This window comes from Struthio camelus, chromosome 7, assembly GCF_040807025.1.
Source record: "Struthio camelus isolate bStrCam1 chromosome 7, bStrCam1.hap1, whole genome shotgun sequence".
NCBI classification, from domain to species: domain Eukaryota; kingdom Metazoa; phylum Chordata; class Aves; order Struthioniformes; family Struthionidae; genus Struthio; species Struthio camelus.
The window spans coordinates 33803798-33819435 of NC_090948.1; the positions used below are offsets into that span (position 1 = coordinate 33803798).

The following is a 15638-nucleotide window of genomic DNA, read 5'->3' on the forward strand; positions in this document are numbered from 1 at the left end:
AAAGAAAAAAAAAAAAGTATTTTTTGGAACTTCAAAAAAACTATGCCAGGTTATTGGGGAATATTTGAGACTTTAAAAGGAGCATTTCTAAAATCAGTCCCTGAGTTGAATCGAGCTGGGTCTTAAGTTAAGTAAGCAGAGGGGTAGGCAAAGGAAGGACTGACAAGATGAAACTGTTTGACTTCCAGATGGATTCATGCTTCTAAGGTGTGGGGAGAGTGTGTGCCATCTCTTTTTTTTTTTTTTTTTTCCCCAAAACAATGTATCTTAAAAATATGTTGATATATGTACAGTTAAGTGATGTCATCATGTGCTGTAGAATCTCTTCTTTGTCAATAGAAAACAAAATCTACAGACAGGTAATTTGTTCACAAAATTGTAAAGCCAATTTTTCTAATTTACTTGGAGAAATAAAAATTTTTGAAATGCAGCTCATGATGTTTTCACGAATGCTTTGTGATACTGTAGTTTTATAAAGCGTGAAATGAGGTGGGATAGCTAGTTTGTATATTTACTTTTTGAAGACCTCTTACTGATAGCAGAAAACAACTTCTCTTTACTCTCTAGTTAAAGAATGTGTGGATCACCTAAGCAGTGATGAAAACGAAGAGAAGTTGGTTGCTTCGTTATGGGGTGCAGAAAGATGTTTACGGGTCTTGGAAAGTGTGAGTATGAGCAGATGTATTGTGTTTCTGGAAAAATAGTGTGTGGTGGTTTTTTTTTTTTTTTTTTTTTTTTTTCAAACGGGCCTTTTCGATGTTATGTAACTATATTATATATTTAAAGAACATAAGTAACAGTGTAATACTACTTTTTTTTTAAAGAGGACACTAACTTTCTGATATTTATCAGTGTTCCTAGAATGTTTTGAGAATTTCTTCTATCATTCTGTATGTACGTACAGTATTGCAAGTTAATTACTGTTAAGAATACCAGAATGATGTTTCATAAGTTCCTGCTAAAAGCTGCTGTTTATGGATATTGCTTGCTTAGCATGAGTTTGAATTTCTAGTGTATGTTTAGTAATAATACATAATAATGTGTTTTCTTAGGAGCAATAAATTTGTGTACGTTATAAGAATTACTACTTTCAAACTTAAGCTCTGCTAAGCACTAAGAGAGCAAGTTGCCCCGAAAGTCGAGCCAGTCCTGTGATCAGTTGAGCATGTATATTGAGATGGTACATGTTTTCTTATGAGACTTTCAACAGAATTAAAATACATGGCAGTTTCATGGAGCTTAGCTGAAAGCAACTGTGAGCATATGTTTGTCTATAATGCCTGAGTTTCATATTTGTCATCAATGTTGTTCTTGTTTTGTATTGTGAGCAACAGAGAAGCGTTGTCATGTTTTAGCAATAGTACTCTGCACATCAGAAAGTGATGCTCAGGTTGAGAGTTCAGGGCAGTGAATCTTAATGAATGATGATGATACCTTAAACCTGAGTCAGAGGGCTATAGCTGCAGCTCTAACTTGTTTCCTTCAGTGAAACAGAAGGACAAACTAAAGATACTGTAAAAGCAAGCTAGAAACTGGGAAAGAATGAACAATTGCTTATGCAGTAATGCAAAGGTGGTCACTTTAAAATGATGGCACCTAGTGCTTTACTAGTCTTCTGCAAAGTTAGAGCAAAAACTTTCATATCCTGTTTCTGCTTTTGTATTTGAAGATGATTGTTCCTTTTAGGGGATGGAGCTGCTGTGCAGCAGCTCAAACTGTGCGTCATTTAGGGGCAGCATATACAAATTTGAACTGGAGGACGGATTGTGATGTAGTAAGATATGTAGGAACTTGAGAGTGAAGATAAAAATCAACGAAGCAAATCATGCAAAAATTTAAGAGACTGAGAATTTATTCTGAATTCCCTCAGAAAGAAAAACTTGATTTTTATGGTTGGATATATAATGAGCTCTCAGAAATGGAGCTGATTCAAATCTTAAGAGTAACATGGGAGAAAACAATATCTTATTAAGTTATATTTTGTACATATTCGCATACACACATTTATGTGCTCACCTGGGACTCTGTAGTGCCAGGATATAGATTCAGGGTTCCGCTGTGACAGAACATTCTGCTGCAGAGTTTGTTTTCGCTGTATCAAGGGAGACGGTTTTATCTTCACTGCCACAATGTTGTGGGGTTAGTTACAAAGTGCAAACTTCAAGGAAACGTTGGTACAGTGATAAGGGAAAAAGCTTGCACTGGATAATAGCCAAGAAATGTGGAACTGAATAGAGAGAGCTGGGAAAAAATACTTCGGGGGGGGGGGAGGGGAGGGAAGAGTCCCTTTTTTTTTTTTTTTTTTAAATATTACTTTTTTCTCCCCTTTCTAGGTAACTGTGCATAATCCAGAAAATCAAAGCTATCTGATAGCGTACAAAGACTCGCAACTCATAGTCTCCTCAGCTAAGTAAGTTGTAACAAAATGACTTTTTTTTGCATAACACTGCTCCTGATATGCCAAAAATAAACCAGAAAATGTTGTTATATCAGAAAATTCTAGGGAGGAGAAAATGTAACTACCACTATTGCTTTTCATGAGGTAATGATCAAGTTATTTTAGATGAAGCATCAGTAACTGCCTGAGCACTAACAATAACGTAGCGTTGCCATTGTTGGTACTGTAAACGTTGCAAGCTGTGTATTCGGCTCCTTCAGTACCAAGGTAAGATGAACACAGAAGAGGACTGTTGGGGAAGCTACTTGTATTTATCATGGTTTTCAATGTGCGTTTGCTGAAGTGAAGCCAATGGAGAATTGATAGTTGGTGTAACTAAGAATTAGAATACTGAAATAATGTTCTGTACTGTTTTCCCTGACAGAGGTGCTTGTACGATCACCTCTAACTCGTTTATGAATCTATGTGAGTTCTCAGTCGACTGGCAGGAATTGCATCTCTCTTGCACTGCTCGAGTGGTTTATAAAAGAGCAAATGAAGCGGAAAATTTGACTCTGACTGGAAACAGAATTTCATGGTTGTAGATTAGATATTTTGAGTTTCCTGATGGTTGTTTTTTTTTTTTTTTAAAAGAATCTGTTCAATATGCTATTTAGACCAATGCATATTTTGACATCTTGTTCTTCAGCTTTCTTCTTCACTAACATCATGCAGTAGAATCATGCCTGTGGTCCGGTGCTGTTATGAGATGAAGTTTATTTCCTGCTGGAAAGTTGCATGTCATTTGTTTATTTTAGAATGGAGAGAACTCTGAGAGCAGGACAAGACAGCGTTTAGATAATACTGCCAGAATAGTGTTGTGCCTTGGTGGTCAGAGGATAAAAGAGTCTGGGTTTGTAGAGGTGTCTCATTTTAGACCTTGTAATGTGGTGGGAAAGAAAAATGAACTATTGCTCTTGAAAATTCAAGCTGATAAAACTCTAAACCACAAAGCTTTTCTGGGTGGTTTTTTTTTTTTTTTTTGGTTTCTTTTCATAATTTCCGTTGGCCTTGTGAAAAATTTTATAGGTGATAAGTTTATCATGTGTCCCAGCTGACTGGGTGTCTTAAACTTCTGTTAGAAAAATTCCGCGTAAGTTCTATATTTACACCGTTTTTCCTGATAAGACATGTAAGAGTAGAATCTCCTGTATGTTGTCTGGGTAACTTTGTTCTGTTTTTTCTGTCTTCAGAGCTCTGCAGCATTGTGAGGAGCTAATCCAGCGATATAATCGTGCTGAAGACAGTATCTGTTTACCCGACAATAAGCCTCTGCCTCAACAGAATGTAACTAACCACGTGGGCAAAGCAGTGGAAGACTGTATGAGGGCCATCATTGGTGTCTTGCTCAACTTAACAAATGATAATGGTAAAACGAAAAATATTAACGTATCCTGTACTGCGATATCAAATCATATATTAATATAAATCCTTTTCCTACCGATTAGGGTTTTCCCCTGTACAGTGCAATAAAGCAGTTGTGTGTGGTAGATGCTTGCATTACAGTAATCAGTAATTTGTCTTTGGGAATCGGATGAGTAATTGCAAGTATTGACAAGATGCATGCTTTGGCTAGAGGGGCCAGTTAGTCAAAAAGTTTTATCCATGTGTTTGTGATTATGAACATGAATGTTTCTAAAACTGTACTTTTAAACTCTGTTTATAGAATGGGGTAGTACAAAAACAGGTGAACAGGATGGTCTGATTGGCACAGCTATGAACTGTGTGCTTCAGGTTCCAAAGTTCCTACCTCAAGAACAGAGATTTGATATTCGGGTGCTGGTAAGATACTATATTCGCTACATTAATATAAGATTTGTCCCTTCTGGTGCACGTTTAACTACTCCAGTTCCTAATTAAGGATCAGGCTGTACAGTTTTCGTTGACCTTATATGTAGTGAGGTACTTAAAGCGGGTTTCTCTGAGGTCCAAGGAAAAACTGCTGAAGGGTTTTGTGATTTTGAACTCTTAAGCGTTTTCCCAGCTTATATGTGGCAGAATTTGGAGAGTAAATCAGACTGTTTGGAAGCATAAACTTGCTACTGTTGAAGGATTATGCATGATGCAATGAAGCGTCGAAGGATATCAGGTCATAATCTCCTAGGTGTACATATGTGCACCTAAGAGCTATTAAAAATTGCAATACAACGTGAAAATGTGGTATTATGCGGGAGATCTGCAAAGTAATTACTGGTTAATAAAATCTGTTTGGTGGGAAAAGTCCGTTGTTGAGGAATGAAGAGACTTAGGTAAACAAGTCTATTAATTAACTCATTTTAAAATGTGTCTTCTATTTTAGCAATAGAGTGGATGTTATTATTTGGGATAGGCCTTGTCAAACGTATTTGCTTTCTCTCCATGTAAGGTGGATCTGTGTGGCCTAAGTAGCAACCATAAAGGTATATATGTTCATAAGGTCTTTTAAGAATGTAAGCTGAAAGTTGGGTACTTGAATGCCTAGTCTATAAGTAAGATCTCATCTTCAAAAACACTGAGAAGGTCTTTGTATTCAGAATTGGAGAAATCTTGAAATTGTATGCAGGAATCTGTTATGGTTCATATTTCTTTAAATCCTGAACGCTCTGTTTATCAAACTATTTCATAAAGGCGTGTTAGTAAGCGTTGTGCATCCTCAGAAGGATGAGATCTAAAGCAGATACTTAGCTGTGGAGGTGGTTTCACTAAATTATCCTTTTTTAATGTGTGTAATCCTCTTTGACTCTCCAATTCTTCCAGGGTTTGGGTCTGCTGATCAATCTGGTAGAGTATAGTGCTCGGAATAGGCACTGTCTTGTCAATATGGAAACATCATGTTCTTTTGACTCGTTCTGTACGGGAGAAGGAGATGATAGCCTAAAGATAACTGGGCAGATTGATGCTGTTCAGGCTTTAGTGCAGGTAAGAAATGAACCAGAAATGCACTTTTCCTGTAATAGTTACCATTTTTCATTATCAGATGTTCCAGGATAAATTCAGCAGTGAGAACTTTTTTTGTCAAGATTTTTTTCCTGTTCAGTATTTTGAGACTGTGGTACAGCATAGTAGGGGAAGCGGGTGCCTCTGACTTTTACAGTACTGTCCATTACAGAAGCAGCTCTCCTGGTAAAAGACAGTGGTATCGTTATTACGGATGTCCAAAGGCTGCACTCATCCTCCATAAAGCTTTCTTGTTCCAATATGGTTTATTTCTAGTTTTGCTTAAACCAGCTGTAAAAATTGCAAGCTACGCTTGTCTTACCTACCTTGCTTCCATAAATTTTTTTTTTATGTACTATCTTATGAGAATTAAATTTATTTTAAAAAATGGCTACAACATGCATTATAGGAGCAATAAAATATGGATGTCATGAATATGGATGTGAAATGGTATTCCTAAACACCGTATTGACTAGTTAGGAAATAAATACACCTATAATTTTGGTGAATGAGGTCCAGCACTCGACCTAAAACAAAAGTAATTGGAAGAATTTTCATTTAACCTCCTCCTCATTTTAATGGGGCATTGTGAACGCTTTCAGCAGTACTTCTATTTAATTATGTAGAATAACTATTCAACAGCATACAAAAACCATCAACAATCAAAGTATTAATAAAGGTAACTGTCTTAAGGTATACTGCTCTGCAACGTAATATTTAAAATACAGTGGTTGTATGGTTCAGGAATTAATTCACAGGATGGGAGCGCATAACATGAGAGCACTGCTGAGGTCACGGCCTCAACGAGTAAATTACACTCTTCAATTTTTGCTTTTTATATGTCCCGGGGAAAAGCTAAGAGAGCAAATGGGGGTAACTAGCATAAAAAGAAAATGGGGATTGGTAAAGAACAAAATTTCACAAGAAAATCTGACTATTTTTCATTCTTTCAGCTGGGTCTCAAAATGATTTTGCCTTTACGGTGCCCAGGAGGAGCCTGCCAGTTGGTTCAACACCGGGGAGGGAGGGAGGCCTTGCCTGTGGAGCACAGCATCAGTGTTGTGATAAATTATATTATTCTTTCCTTAAAGAAGAAAATGCTACTGTGAAGAAAAGCATTGAGGACTAGAACTACATTAAGGGGTCAATTGTGATGGGGAAATAAACTTTCAAATATGATTTAATGTGTTTTAGTTGTGGTTTATAATAGAAATTCTTCTGAAATTTTTCCATTAGCTATTTCTTGAGCGTGAGCGAGCAGCACAGCTGGCAGAGAGCCAGACAGATGAATTGATTAAAGAAGCTCCTGCTGCTCAGCATGATAAGAGTGGGGAATGGCAAGAGACAAGTGGGGAGATACAGTGGGTCTCCACAGAAAAGCCAGATAGTACTGAAGAGAAAGATAAGAAGGAAGAAGATGATGAAGAACTTGATCTTAATAAAGGTATGTTGTCAGGATTGGTGAGCTGAGAAAAGGTAAAGAACTGACTGCATAAATTCCCACCTTATCCTGTACTTCCCATCTACATGCAGTCTCTTGGGCTGAAATTTCCTCAGCATAATCTCCCAGGTGAAACTGTTACAAATCATAAATAGAAGAGCTGACGTGTGAAAAGTAATGCTGTTTTTTTGCTGCTTACAAAAAAAATTTAGTAGTACTGTATCTCAGTTCCTTCTAAAAACCCTTATTTTTTAGGGACAGTCTGCGTAAGGAATATTCTGAAACGGGTGGCTGTTAGGCCCTTTGCGTGTTCTTACGAATCGGTCTTTGAAGGTTATCTGCCTTAATTTTATTTTCCCGTGTTCTGTGGCTCGCTCTTGTTACGCGCTCCAATTAGTTCTTTTCTCCCCTGACGCATTTACGCATATTCTGGCTCTGTCTTCAGTCCCTGTCTTTTTTTTTTGTTTCTTGGTTTTTCTCACTCTGTTGGTTTACATATCAGTTACCTGTTTAATTCTGTAGCGTGCTGCATCAGTGGTAGTTTATTTCAGGAATTTGAGCATCTGTAAGCTGTGTGGTGTTTATCTCTGGAGAACAGAGCTAGTCAGAAGCATCAGTCTCTCTCATTTAACTGTCTCGTGTTTTACTGTTCTGATAGTAGATGTGGTAGCTTACTTTCTCCAGACTTGCTTGTGTGTTTCTTCAGATCTCTTTTGTATATTTCCGTCCTCCTTTTTGTAGCTCTTGTCAGTTGGTGTCCATAGCTATTTAGGGTTTGCCCAAAAATAGTCATTAGTTAAAAGGTGCTATATCTGTTATCCTTCATACAGTAAAATTTGCTTTCGTGGAAGTCTTATTGATGAATGTCACATGATACATTTGTGTTTTGGTGTGTTAAGCATACAAGGTGCCCATTAAAATGGTACAATAATAAAAGTAATATACAGTGGAATTACATTGAAAGAGAACGAACACAATTTTTGTGTTAAAGGATGTGTGTTGCAGAGTTAAATATTGAGGTTCTGATTCATGTTTCTGAAGTCTCGGAGCAAAAACTTGTCTCAGATGATAGAATACCTAAAAGTGTTACTGAAAGGTTGTATTTAACGCAGTAAAAGATACCAGCTGTGTTTGAAACTGCTTAGAGGATACAGTACACTCAGTTGGGATTTTTTTTGATTGTTTTTTTACAGCTCTTCAGCACGCTGGGAAGCACATGGAAGACTGCATTGTGGCCTCATACACAGCCTTGCTTCTAGGCTGTCTCTGCCAAGAAAGTCCAGTAAGGGAATAAGTCAATAACTCGTAACTCTAGAAAATTTTTTAGTGAAGTAATAAGTTGCAGTTTTGAAATGGATTTATTAGGGCTCTGTGTGAGTTGCTACATTGATGCTGCCCTGTGCATAGTTTTCTGGAAAGTTGTCAGAAGTATTCCATACAAAACAAACCTTCTGAACATCAATATGTTAAGCAAAGAGCCTTAGACTTGAATTTTTTAACCTCTTTCACCTTCTGCCCCTTTGTGGTTAGTCTTAGCTCACAGGTGAACTTAATTCTGGAAAGGCAAAAGAAAATTGGCTTACCTGTTTGATTGTTATAAAAGCTTGATGTATTTTTTCAGTAGTTTCAGTGAGCAAAGCTAACGTTCGGGTTCTTTGTGTTTTTCATCCTAGTCTGTTTTAATATTTTCCCGCTGAAGTCATGTGAAATTGCAAGTGTGCGCATGAGTTGAGGATGACTGACTCGGATGGGAAAACATAATAGAAAGTTGAAGTTTAAATTTTAAAATGCAGAGCTCTAAGCAATTGAAAGTTTCATATACCCTTTCAAATATGCTCAAATGAAAATGAGATTCAGACCTGCCTTCAGACTTGTTTGGACTTACCATGAGGGCAGAAGTGGTCTTCAGCATGCTGTTCTGTGGCTTTTTATTTATTAAATCTATGTCATTTTAGTATTTGGAATAATATTAAGAGTAAATTCAATAATCCTCAACCTGTAACAGTTATAAAGGGAGATTCTGTCCATGTCAAGAGGATGGAGGGGCGGGGGGGGGGGGGGGGGGGAGAGAGGGTTGCTTAGTGGGTGGTTCTTGATTACCCTGTAGGCCCTGGGAGTTCTAATGGTGGTCATGATCTTTAATGGAAAAAACTTAGGCAGTTGCTGTTCCCTGTAAATAAACCCTGTAAAGGTATGAGTTTGTTTGAGAGAGACTTGATTCATAGAGATGGCAGCAACAAGCAGTCCTAATGCTATGAATGTACTTGTCTTACTGCATCCTACCCGCAGAGTAAGGTGGGTCTTGGGATTGGAGAAATATTTCCTAGATTAAAACCGATTGTTTTATTTCTCAGATCAATGTGACTACTGTGAGGGAATACTTACCTGAAGGGGACTTCTCAATAATGACCGAAATGCTCAAAAAATTTCTCAGTTTTATGAATCTTACGGTAAGTAATATGTATTTTAAATATTGCAGAATGTAGACATTTTTGTAATTGTGTTTTCTGTTAATAGTCTCTTTTAAGACTCTCTTATTGTTTTTCAGCAATGTTTTTAAAAGAGCACAGGATGATAATCTGTCTTTTTGAATACTAAGTTACATTTTTTTCTGTCATTGCTCTGGTAGTAAATGGACAGAAACTACTTCCATCTCATTTGAATGTGACTGGTCAGGAAAAGCTTTTGCATCTTCTGCCTGAATCTGATTGTTTTTACTGAAATGTAATTCTAAATACCAAAAATCTGAAGTGAGCATAGCTCTTAAACATTTTAAAGAGGTATTACAAATGCTTTTTTGTTACTTCTGTTTCCTATTGCATTTTTCAGTGTGCTGTTGGAACAACAGGCCAGAAATCTATCTCTAGGGTGATTGAATACTTGGAACACTGCTAGATACTTAACTTCCGCTGCAGGCACTCTAATGCTGGAGCTACCCTTAGACAAAAGAAGACAGTCATGAAAGAAGTCCTTGAAGGATATACCAAGAGCATTCATCTGTGTCATTCGTGTTCGGATTTTTAAGGCTACCTGGTCTCTTAACCATGCATTCAGCGTTTTCTAAAAGACAGTTACTACATCAATCTGCAACTATCAAAAATGAGGGGAAAAAGGTTCTGAGGAAAATAAATAAAGAAACCATGCTGTTTATGATGCAGTGCAGTATTTAAATATTTTTGGCAGGGTTTGCCCTCCCTATCTTTTTTCTTGCTTTGTTCATGACAAGTTTCAAGGGGAAAAACTTGCTGCTGATAGTGCAACTGCTGTTTACTGTTGAGCCACTGTTTCATGCCAGCCAGGTGCAAAGGCAGCTTAGCTACTGAGGTATCAAACAAATGTTCTAATAAAGAAGTTCTGGACAGCAGCACCGCTCCTATTTGAGTTTAATTTGCTCTTGCTTTTTTATTACTAGATTATTCCAAAATCATAAAATATAAATTTTTAAATACTTTTGTGATTTTAACTACTGTCTATATTTAAAATTTGTTGGAATCCAAAGAGGCGAGGATTGGATAGTTTATTTTTTATACTGTTTTGATTGAAATTAGGTGGTTGAACTATTTCTCAGTTCTAAAACTGTCGTTGCCCATATACTGTAAGCTGATAGACCATAACATTTGTAGTTCCAAGAGGCATGCAAACCCATAAACACGTAAAGCCATTTGAGGATATGTTATTCACAAAAGAAATAGTTACTGTAAAAAGTTGTGCCCTGCTTAAAAAAAGAAAAAAAAGAAAGGGAAAAAAAAAAAAAGATACTCAATCCCAGGGTAGTTTACACTTCTGATAAGCAGAAACTTTGAAATGCTGTTTTAATTTGTTTCAAGGAAGCACTCAAGATGTATTTTATAATGCTCAATACAAAGAATTTGGATGTTTTAGGGGGAAGAATTTTAAAGAAGCTAAAACACCAATGGGGATTAATGTTTCCAGCTGACATAATCTTTCTATTTCATTCTTCTGTAGTATGACAAAGTTTAAATGCATACAACACAAAGCCTTAAATTGCTGATATAGCGAAGATTTTGTTCAGTCTGAGGTCTAGTTCACAGCAAAGCATTGTGTTTGAAGACTTAAGTGGAACAAAGAATCCCAGAAAATACCTGTTGTTTTTTTTTTTTTAACACTTTTGTTTTTCTTGCACTCGTTATTCAGACCAACAGAATTGGTAATTATTTTTATTAAGCTGGTCTTGAATATTTGCAAACTGTTCTAAGATCTGCTTCATCAACATTTTAAAAATACCTGTGTAGGTAGTTACATCATGTTATTCCATTGAATTTGTAAAACTTGAAGCCATAAGAATATTAGTTCTATGTATAATGAGGGGGAAATAACAGGAAATCTAACCTGCTTTTAGATCTTGTGTTATCTCCATGTATAAAGTTACAAACTCGTGCTTTTGTATCAGTGCCAGCTGTAAATTTTTTACATACAGTGGCTGCCTTCTATGTCTTCCTATTTTTGATAATGCAGATTGTTGGGAATTCTGTAAGGAAGTAACTGATTAGCGGCAAAAATCCTATGTTGGTCATAACTTTTTTGCGTTTTCTCTCATCACCTTCTAAAACTTAGTGTACCAGTGTAACTTAGAAAAGTTTTTGAGGTCATGTTCCCCTTTGAAGACCAAAAAAAAAAAAAAAAAAAGTATTGAGAGAGAAAAGCTGTATGTAAAAGGTCTACATCAGGAGGAAATTATTGAATATTTTGCCCATCTAGTCTTCTGATTTTGGAGGTTTTCATTTATAGTGGGATTTCAAAATGATTATTTAGTTTTTTTGTGGAGAGATGGCAAGAGCAAATAGAGATGCAATGATGGGGGGAAAGCAGGGACAACTACCTTTCTTCGTTACACTGGTCATTGGAAATTGATTTACCTCAGTGTTTAACAGTTTTTTTTTTTTTTTTAAGTGTAACTAATTGTCAAGCACTGACAAATGCAGATTTTTTTTTTTTTGAGGGTGGGGGGAGAAATCACCCTGTGAACTGCAGTGCATTTTTGTGTGTTAAACCCTCAAATAACTCTGCATTAAAGGGTACTTGAGGCCAACTTGCAAATTAAAGTTTTAAAGTAACTTTTTTCCATTGTAAATATTTGTGTAAATACTCTCAATTGGAAATTAGAACAGTAGAGTACTTTTCTGAATCCAATCCTATTTTTATTTTATACAGTATTTCTCAGCTGTGATCTTTGGAGCAAAAGCCAACGGCAGGAAAAATAGTTTGTACCAGTTTCATGAAGTATGTCTTTGGGTTTTTGTAAATAATTTTAACTCAAATAAAATTGCTACTTTCAATACATACCTTGTCTTTTAACATGTAATAGAACACTCCCCTGAGTGACTGCAGAAAGAAGGCAGTGTCAGGTAAATTGTCAAAAGGGAGGGAAGACAAAAACAAAAAGGCAGGAGCAGTCTTGATGACCTTGCTCCATTCTACGTTGAGGTGTTGGCACACTAGCAATCAGTTCCTGGACCCCAGGCAATGGTTAACCAAACCAGCTGGGACTTGAAATGTTCTGGAAAAGAGGCACTGAATCTTTTCATGCGTTTTGGAGTTTGCCACACGAGATGCTATTGGTCCTTCAGTTCATGACGTAGCATGTAACAACTCCGAAGAGCTGGAATAATATGCTAAAGTATAGGAGAAATGGGACAGTTCTTGCTGTGGTGATCTCTTTCACATCTCGGAGGACGGTAATGACTACTTTCTTGAGCGAAAAATGTGAAAATTAAAATCGGTATTGCTCCGTTTCTCTATTAATCTGAACGATGCCTTAATCTATTAATGACGGAATTTTTTGATTTTTTTTTTTTTTCTTAACTGATGCAACTTGATACAGGTACGAAATACAGGCAGTCGTAAGCTGTAGAGCAGTTGGAAAGCGTGTCACCTCACTGCTAGTTTATTAACAAGCATCAGCATAACGAAATTTTATTTCTGTGCTGTAAAGGGGTGTTACTGAAGTTTGAAATCTGGAACAATATGTTATTAGTATATGGCACTGTAGGAGGGAGATGCAGCTTTATGTAGTCAAATGTTTTCCTAGAAATTCGTAACAGATCCAGTAAAAGAAATACTACTACTTGTTTGTTTTGTCAGTAGGTGTCTAACGGAAGCATTATATGCAGATACTTTGAGAGGACATCAGTGTGTTTAGATTAATAGGGCAATTTTGAGGCTTCTGTAGAAGAATTCAGAATCATAGCCTTTCACATGGGTTATTTCACTTTCGACGTTCAGACCGCTTTGAAGCGCATGATTTGCGTAATGACAAAGCACTCTGGCACGATCCACGCAGTGCTGATATATCAGCAGCTTAATGTAAAAGCGGGAAGTAGTGTTGGATATGACTTCTCAAGCTGGTCTAGTGGAGTTGTTTTAGGTGCCGTCAGCAGATTGACTCTCTCAGTAGAAAGCTAAAGCAAACTTTGTTCTCGCCCCTGTGCACAGCTGCAATAGCAGTGAGTCCTGCTGGGGAGTCCTGCAGGGAGCATCACCCTGTGGCTGCATCTATGTGGACAAGAGAATCATGGGAATTCTCATGCCAATTTTAGTGTTTTAATAACATATTTTAAAACTTCTCTCTACCAGGATATGTGACAGGAGTTCTTGCTCTTAGCCATGTTTTCAGGCTCGGTTACCTCACTGAATTGACAGAAAGAGATGTCTGGCAGGTGCAGTAGCAAGTGTTCAGTGTTCCCTCTTTTCCTTTCTGGACATCAATTATCTCTTCTTTGACTAGGCAGAAGTCAAAGCAGATGTAGTTAGCTGGGACTATTACCAGGTAAGCCTATCTGCTGTTTTTAGCAGAGTTTCTGTTTTCCTTACTGTGCTACTGTTGTTGGTTAACCAAGCAAGTGTATGTGTGATTGTAAAAGATACAGAGGACTTGAGTTGCTGCCGTTCTTCTGTATCAAGCACTTCCTTATAAGGTGGCTCAGTAATTGGGTTTTTGAAGATAATGAAATTGGAACTTACCCTGAACTCTGCTAGCCAAACGTTTTCAACACTAGGGCGATTCCTCCTCCTCTGCGTAATACTTGAGTCAATCTTTGGGTAAAGAATGCTACAGGACTCTTTCAGCTATGTGCAACACAAACCATTTACACGTTTCTCTTAACCTGCCCTAATGGTCTCCCATCTAGGGAACTGCATTTATTTAGACATTGGCAGCATCCACAGGTATGGATCATCTTACTGTTTTAAAAAAAAAAAAAAAAAAAAAAGAAAGTAAAACCATTATAAATAATGCAACTGCTTGAAGTCCTTGTCCAAAGGTAGATTGATTTACTAATGCCGCAAGGCTCTTCATTCTGGCTGTGAAAATTAAACTTTACTTGCAACTACAAGTTAAGCCTCAGGTTTTCATGCTTGTGACACTGTGACAGTGGCCGCTCTCTGGTGAACCATGCTAGAGAGAATACCTTAGGTTTGAAATACAGACACGTCAGTCTGTTTCACCTGCGGTCTTCCAAATCGTACCTCTGTTTCCTAACCCCCAACTTTTGCTATTATAGGATGAACTCCCATTTCATCAGCTTGTAGGAGTAAGGGCCAAAGAATTTCTTGAAATGTGTCAAAAGCTGAGTTACTAAATAACAGGAGGAGGTGTCCAGACAGTAGCACCTCTTTGCCTTTACGCCTACTGTCTTGTACTCTCATCTTGCTTGGTTGGTCCAAAATTTAGTGGAAGATCCATCATTGCATGATCATTACTAGGAGGGTAAAATTTGGCAGTGTAAAATTCAGTAATATGGCGAGGATGACTAGTGCTTCTTGAAATTCCCACTATTTTTTTCATTCACTCCATTTAGATTTAGTGTTTAGCTTAGGAGCTCTTCAACAACTTTCTGTATTACAACAGGAGCTGTAGTCGTACCCCTGCTTTTAATTTTTAAAACGGCAGGGATGGAAGAGTGTTAACGCTGTCCTGGAGTATGAAACATTAAATTATTCCATCTACGAAGCTGACCATGTCACCGAGTCATAGGATGACAGGTCAGTGTTGGTCAGGTGAGTGCGTCCAAATTAGTTAATGTGTTTAGTTTTGCTGTTCTCCCCGTTTTCTAGCTCTGTCGCTTTACCGTCTTAGGACTGTGTGTTCTTACCATTGGGGGAAAAAAGGAATAAATACACTGGAAAAAAAGGATGTTCTACTAGAAGAAAGATTTAAGTCAATGGTGGTCCTGTAAAATTACAGAAGTAATAACCTGGATAAACATTCCTGTAAAGAATCCAAACCAGGCTTTTTCAACAGGTTCTTAAATTGCACGGTTTTCTCCTTCAACTTCCCTAATCAATCTGATAGAAACCAAAACTTGTGCAAAGTTACAGGAGCTACAGTTGGGGCGGGGGGGGGGGGGGGGGATGTCAACAACAACAACAAAAAGATACTGGAAATAGCTTACTTATTTTCCAGTGAGTGATTGACCAAAGAAAACGTATTTAACTCGCTTGATGGGAGAAAAGCTTGTCAATGTTTGTGATCTATGTCTTAGCGACTGTTACAGTTTGGTGTCCTTTTACATTACAGTAATATACTGGTAGAAAGCCTATCAACATGAGGTCACAGTATTCTGAAATAAGTTCAAGAAAACTTTGATTCGAAACGTGTCTTTGTCTATACATATGCATGTACCCATGTGCAAACCTATATGTAGTTATTTTGCTTCTGTGCTATTAGCAGTACCTAACAGAACTAACAAATGAAAATTAAGGTAAAAGATATTTATCCAGAGATCGGGTGAGAAAGGAAAGGAAGGAGTTGCTTTCGCATCAAATGAATGGCTTCAGAGGCAGTTCAGGACCTATACACACACCTCATTTCCTCTGGGAATGATC

The 15638-nt window shown here is 37.3% G+C and overlaps 1 protein-coding gene across 7 annotated transcripts in view; it reads left to right on the forward strand.

The window, feature by feature from the left end:
• The window catches only part of WAPL (WAPL cohesin release factor), a 100939-nt gene extending 88844 nt beyond the window's left edge, over positions 1–12095 (forward strand). For all 7 annotated transcript variants that reach the window (XM_068950703.1, XM_068950704.1, XM_068950707.1 and 4 more), the window contains 9 exons: positions 568–665; positions 2334–2410; positions 3631–3806; positions 4104–4219; positions 5174–5335; positions 6590–6797; positions 7988–8076; positions 9149–9244; positions 9624–12095. In XM_068950703.1, the coding sequence (XP_068806804.1) occupies positions 568–665; positions 2334–2410; positions 3631–3806; positions 4104–4219; positions 5174–5335; positions 6590–6797; positions 7988–8076; positions 9149–9244; positions 9624–9689 (1088 nt within the window). In that variant the 3' untranslated portion in view covers positions 9690–12095. The remainder of the gene's footprint in view (positions 1–567; positions 666–2333; positions 2411–3630; positions 3807–4103; positions 4220–5173; positions 5336–6589; positions 6798–7987; positions 8077–9148; positions 9245–9623) is intronic.
• The last annotated feature ends 3543 nt before the right edge of the window (positions 12096–15638 follow it).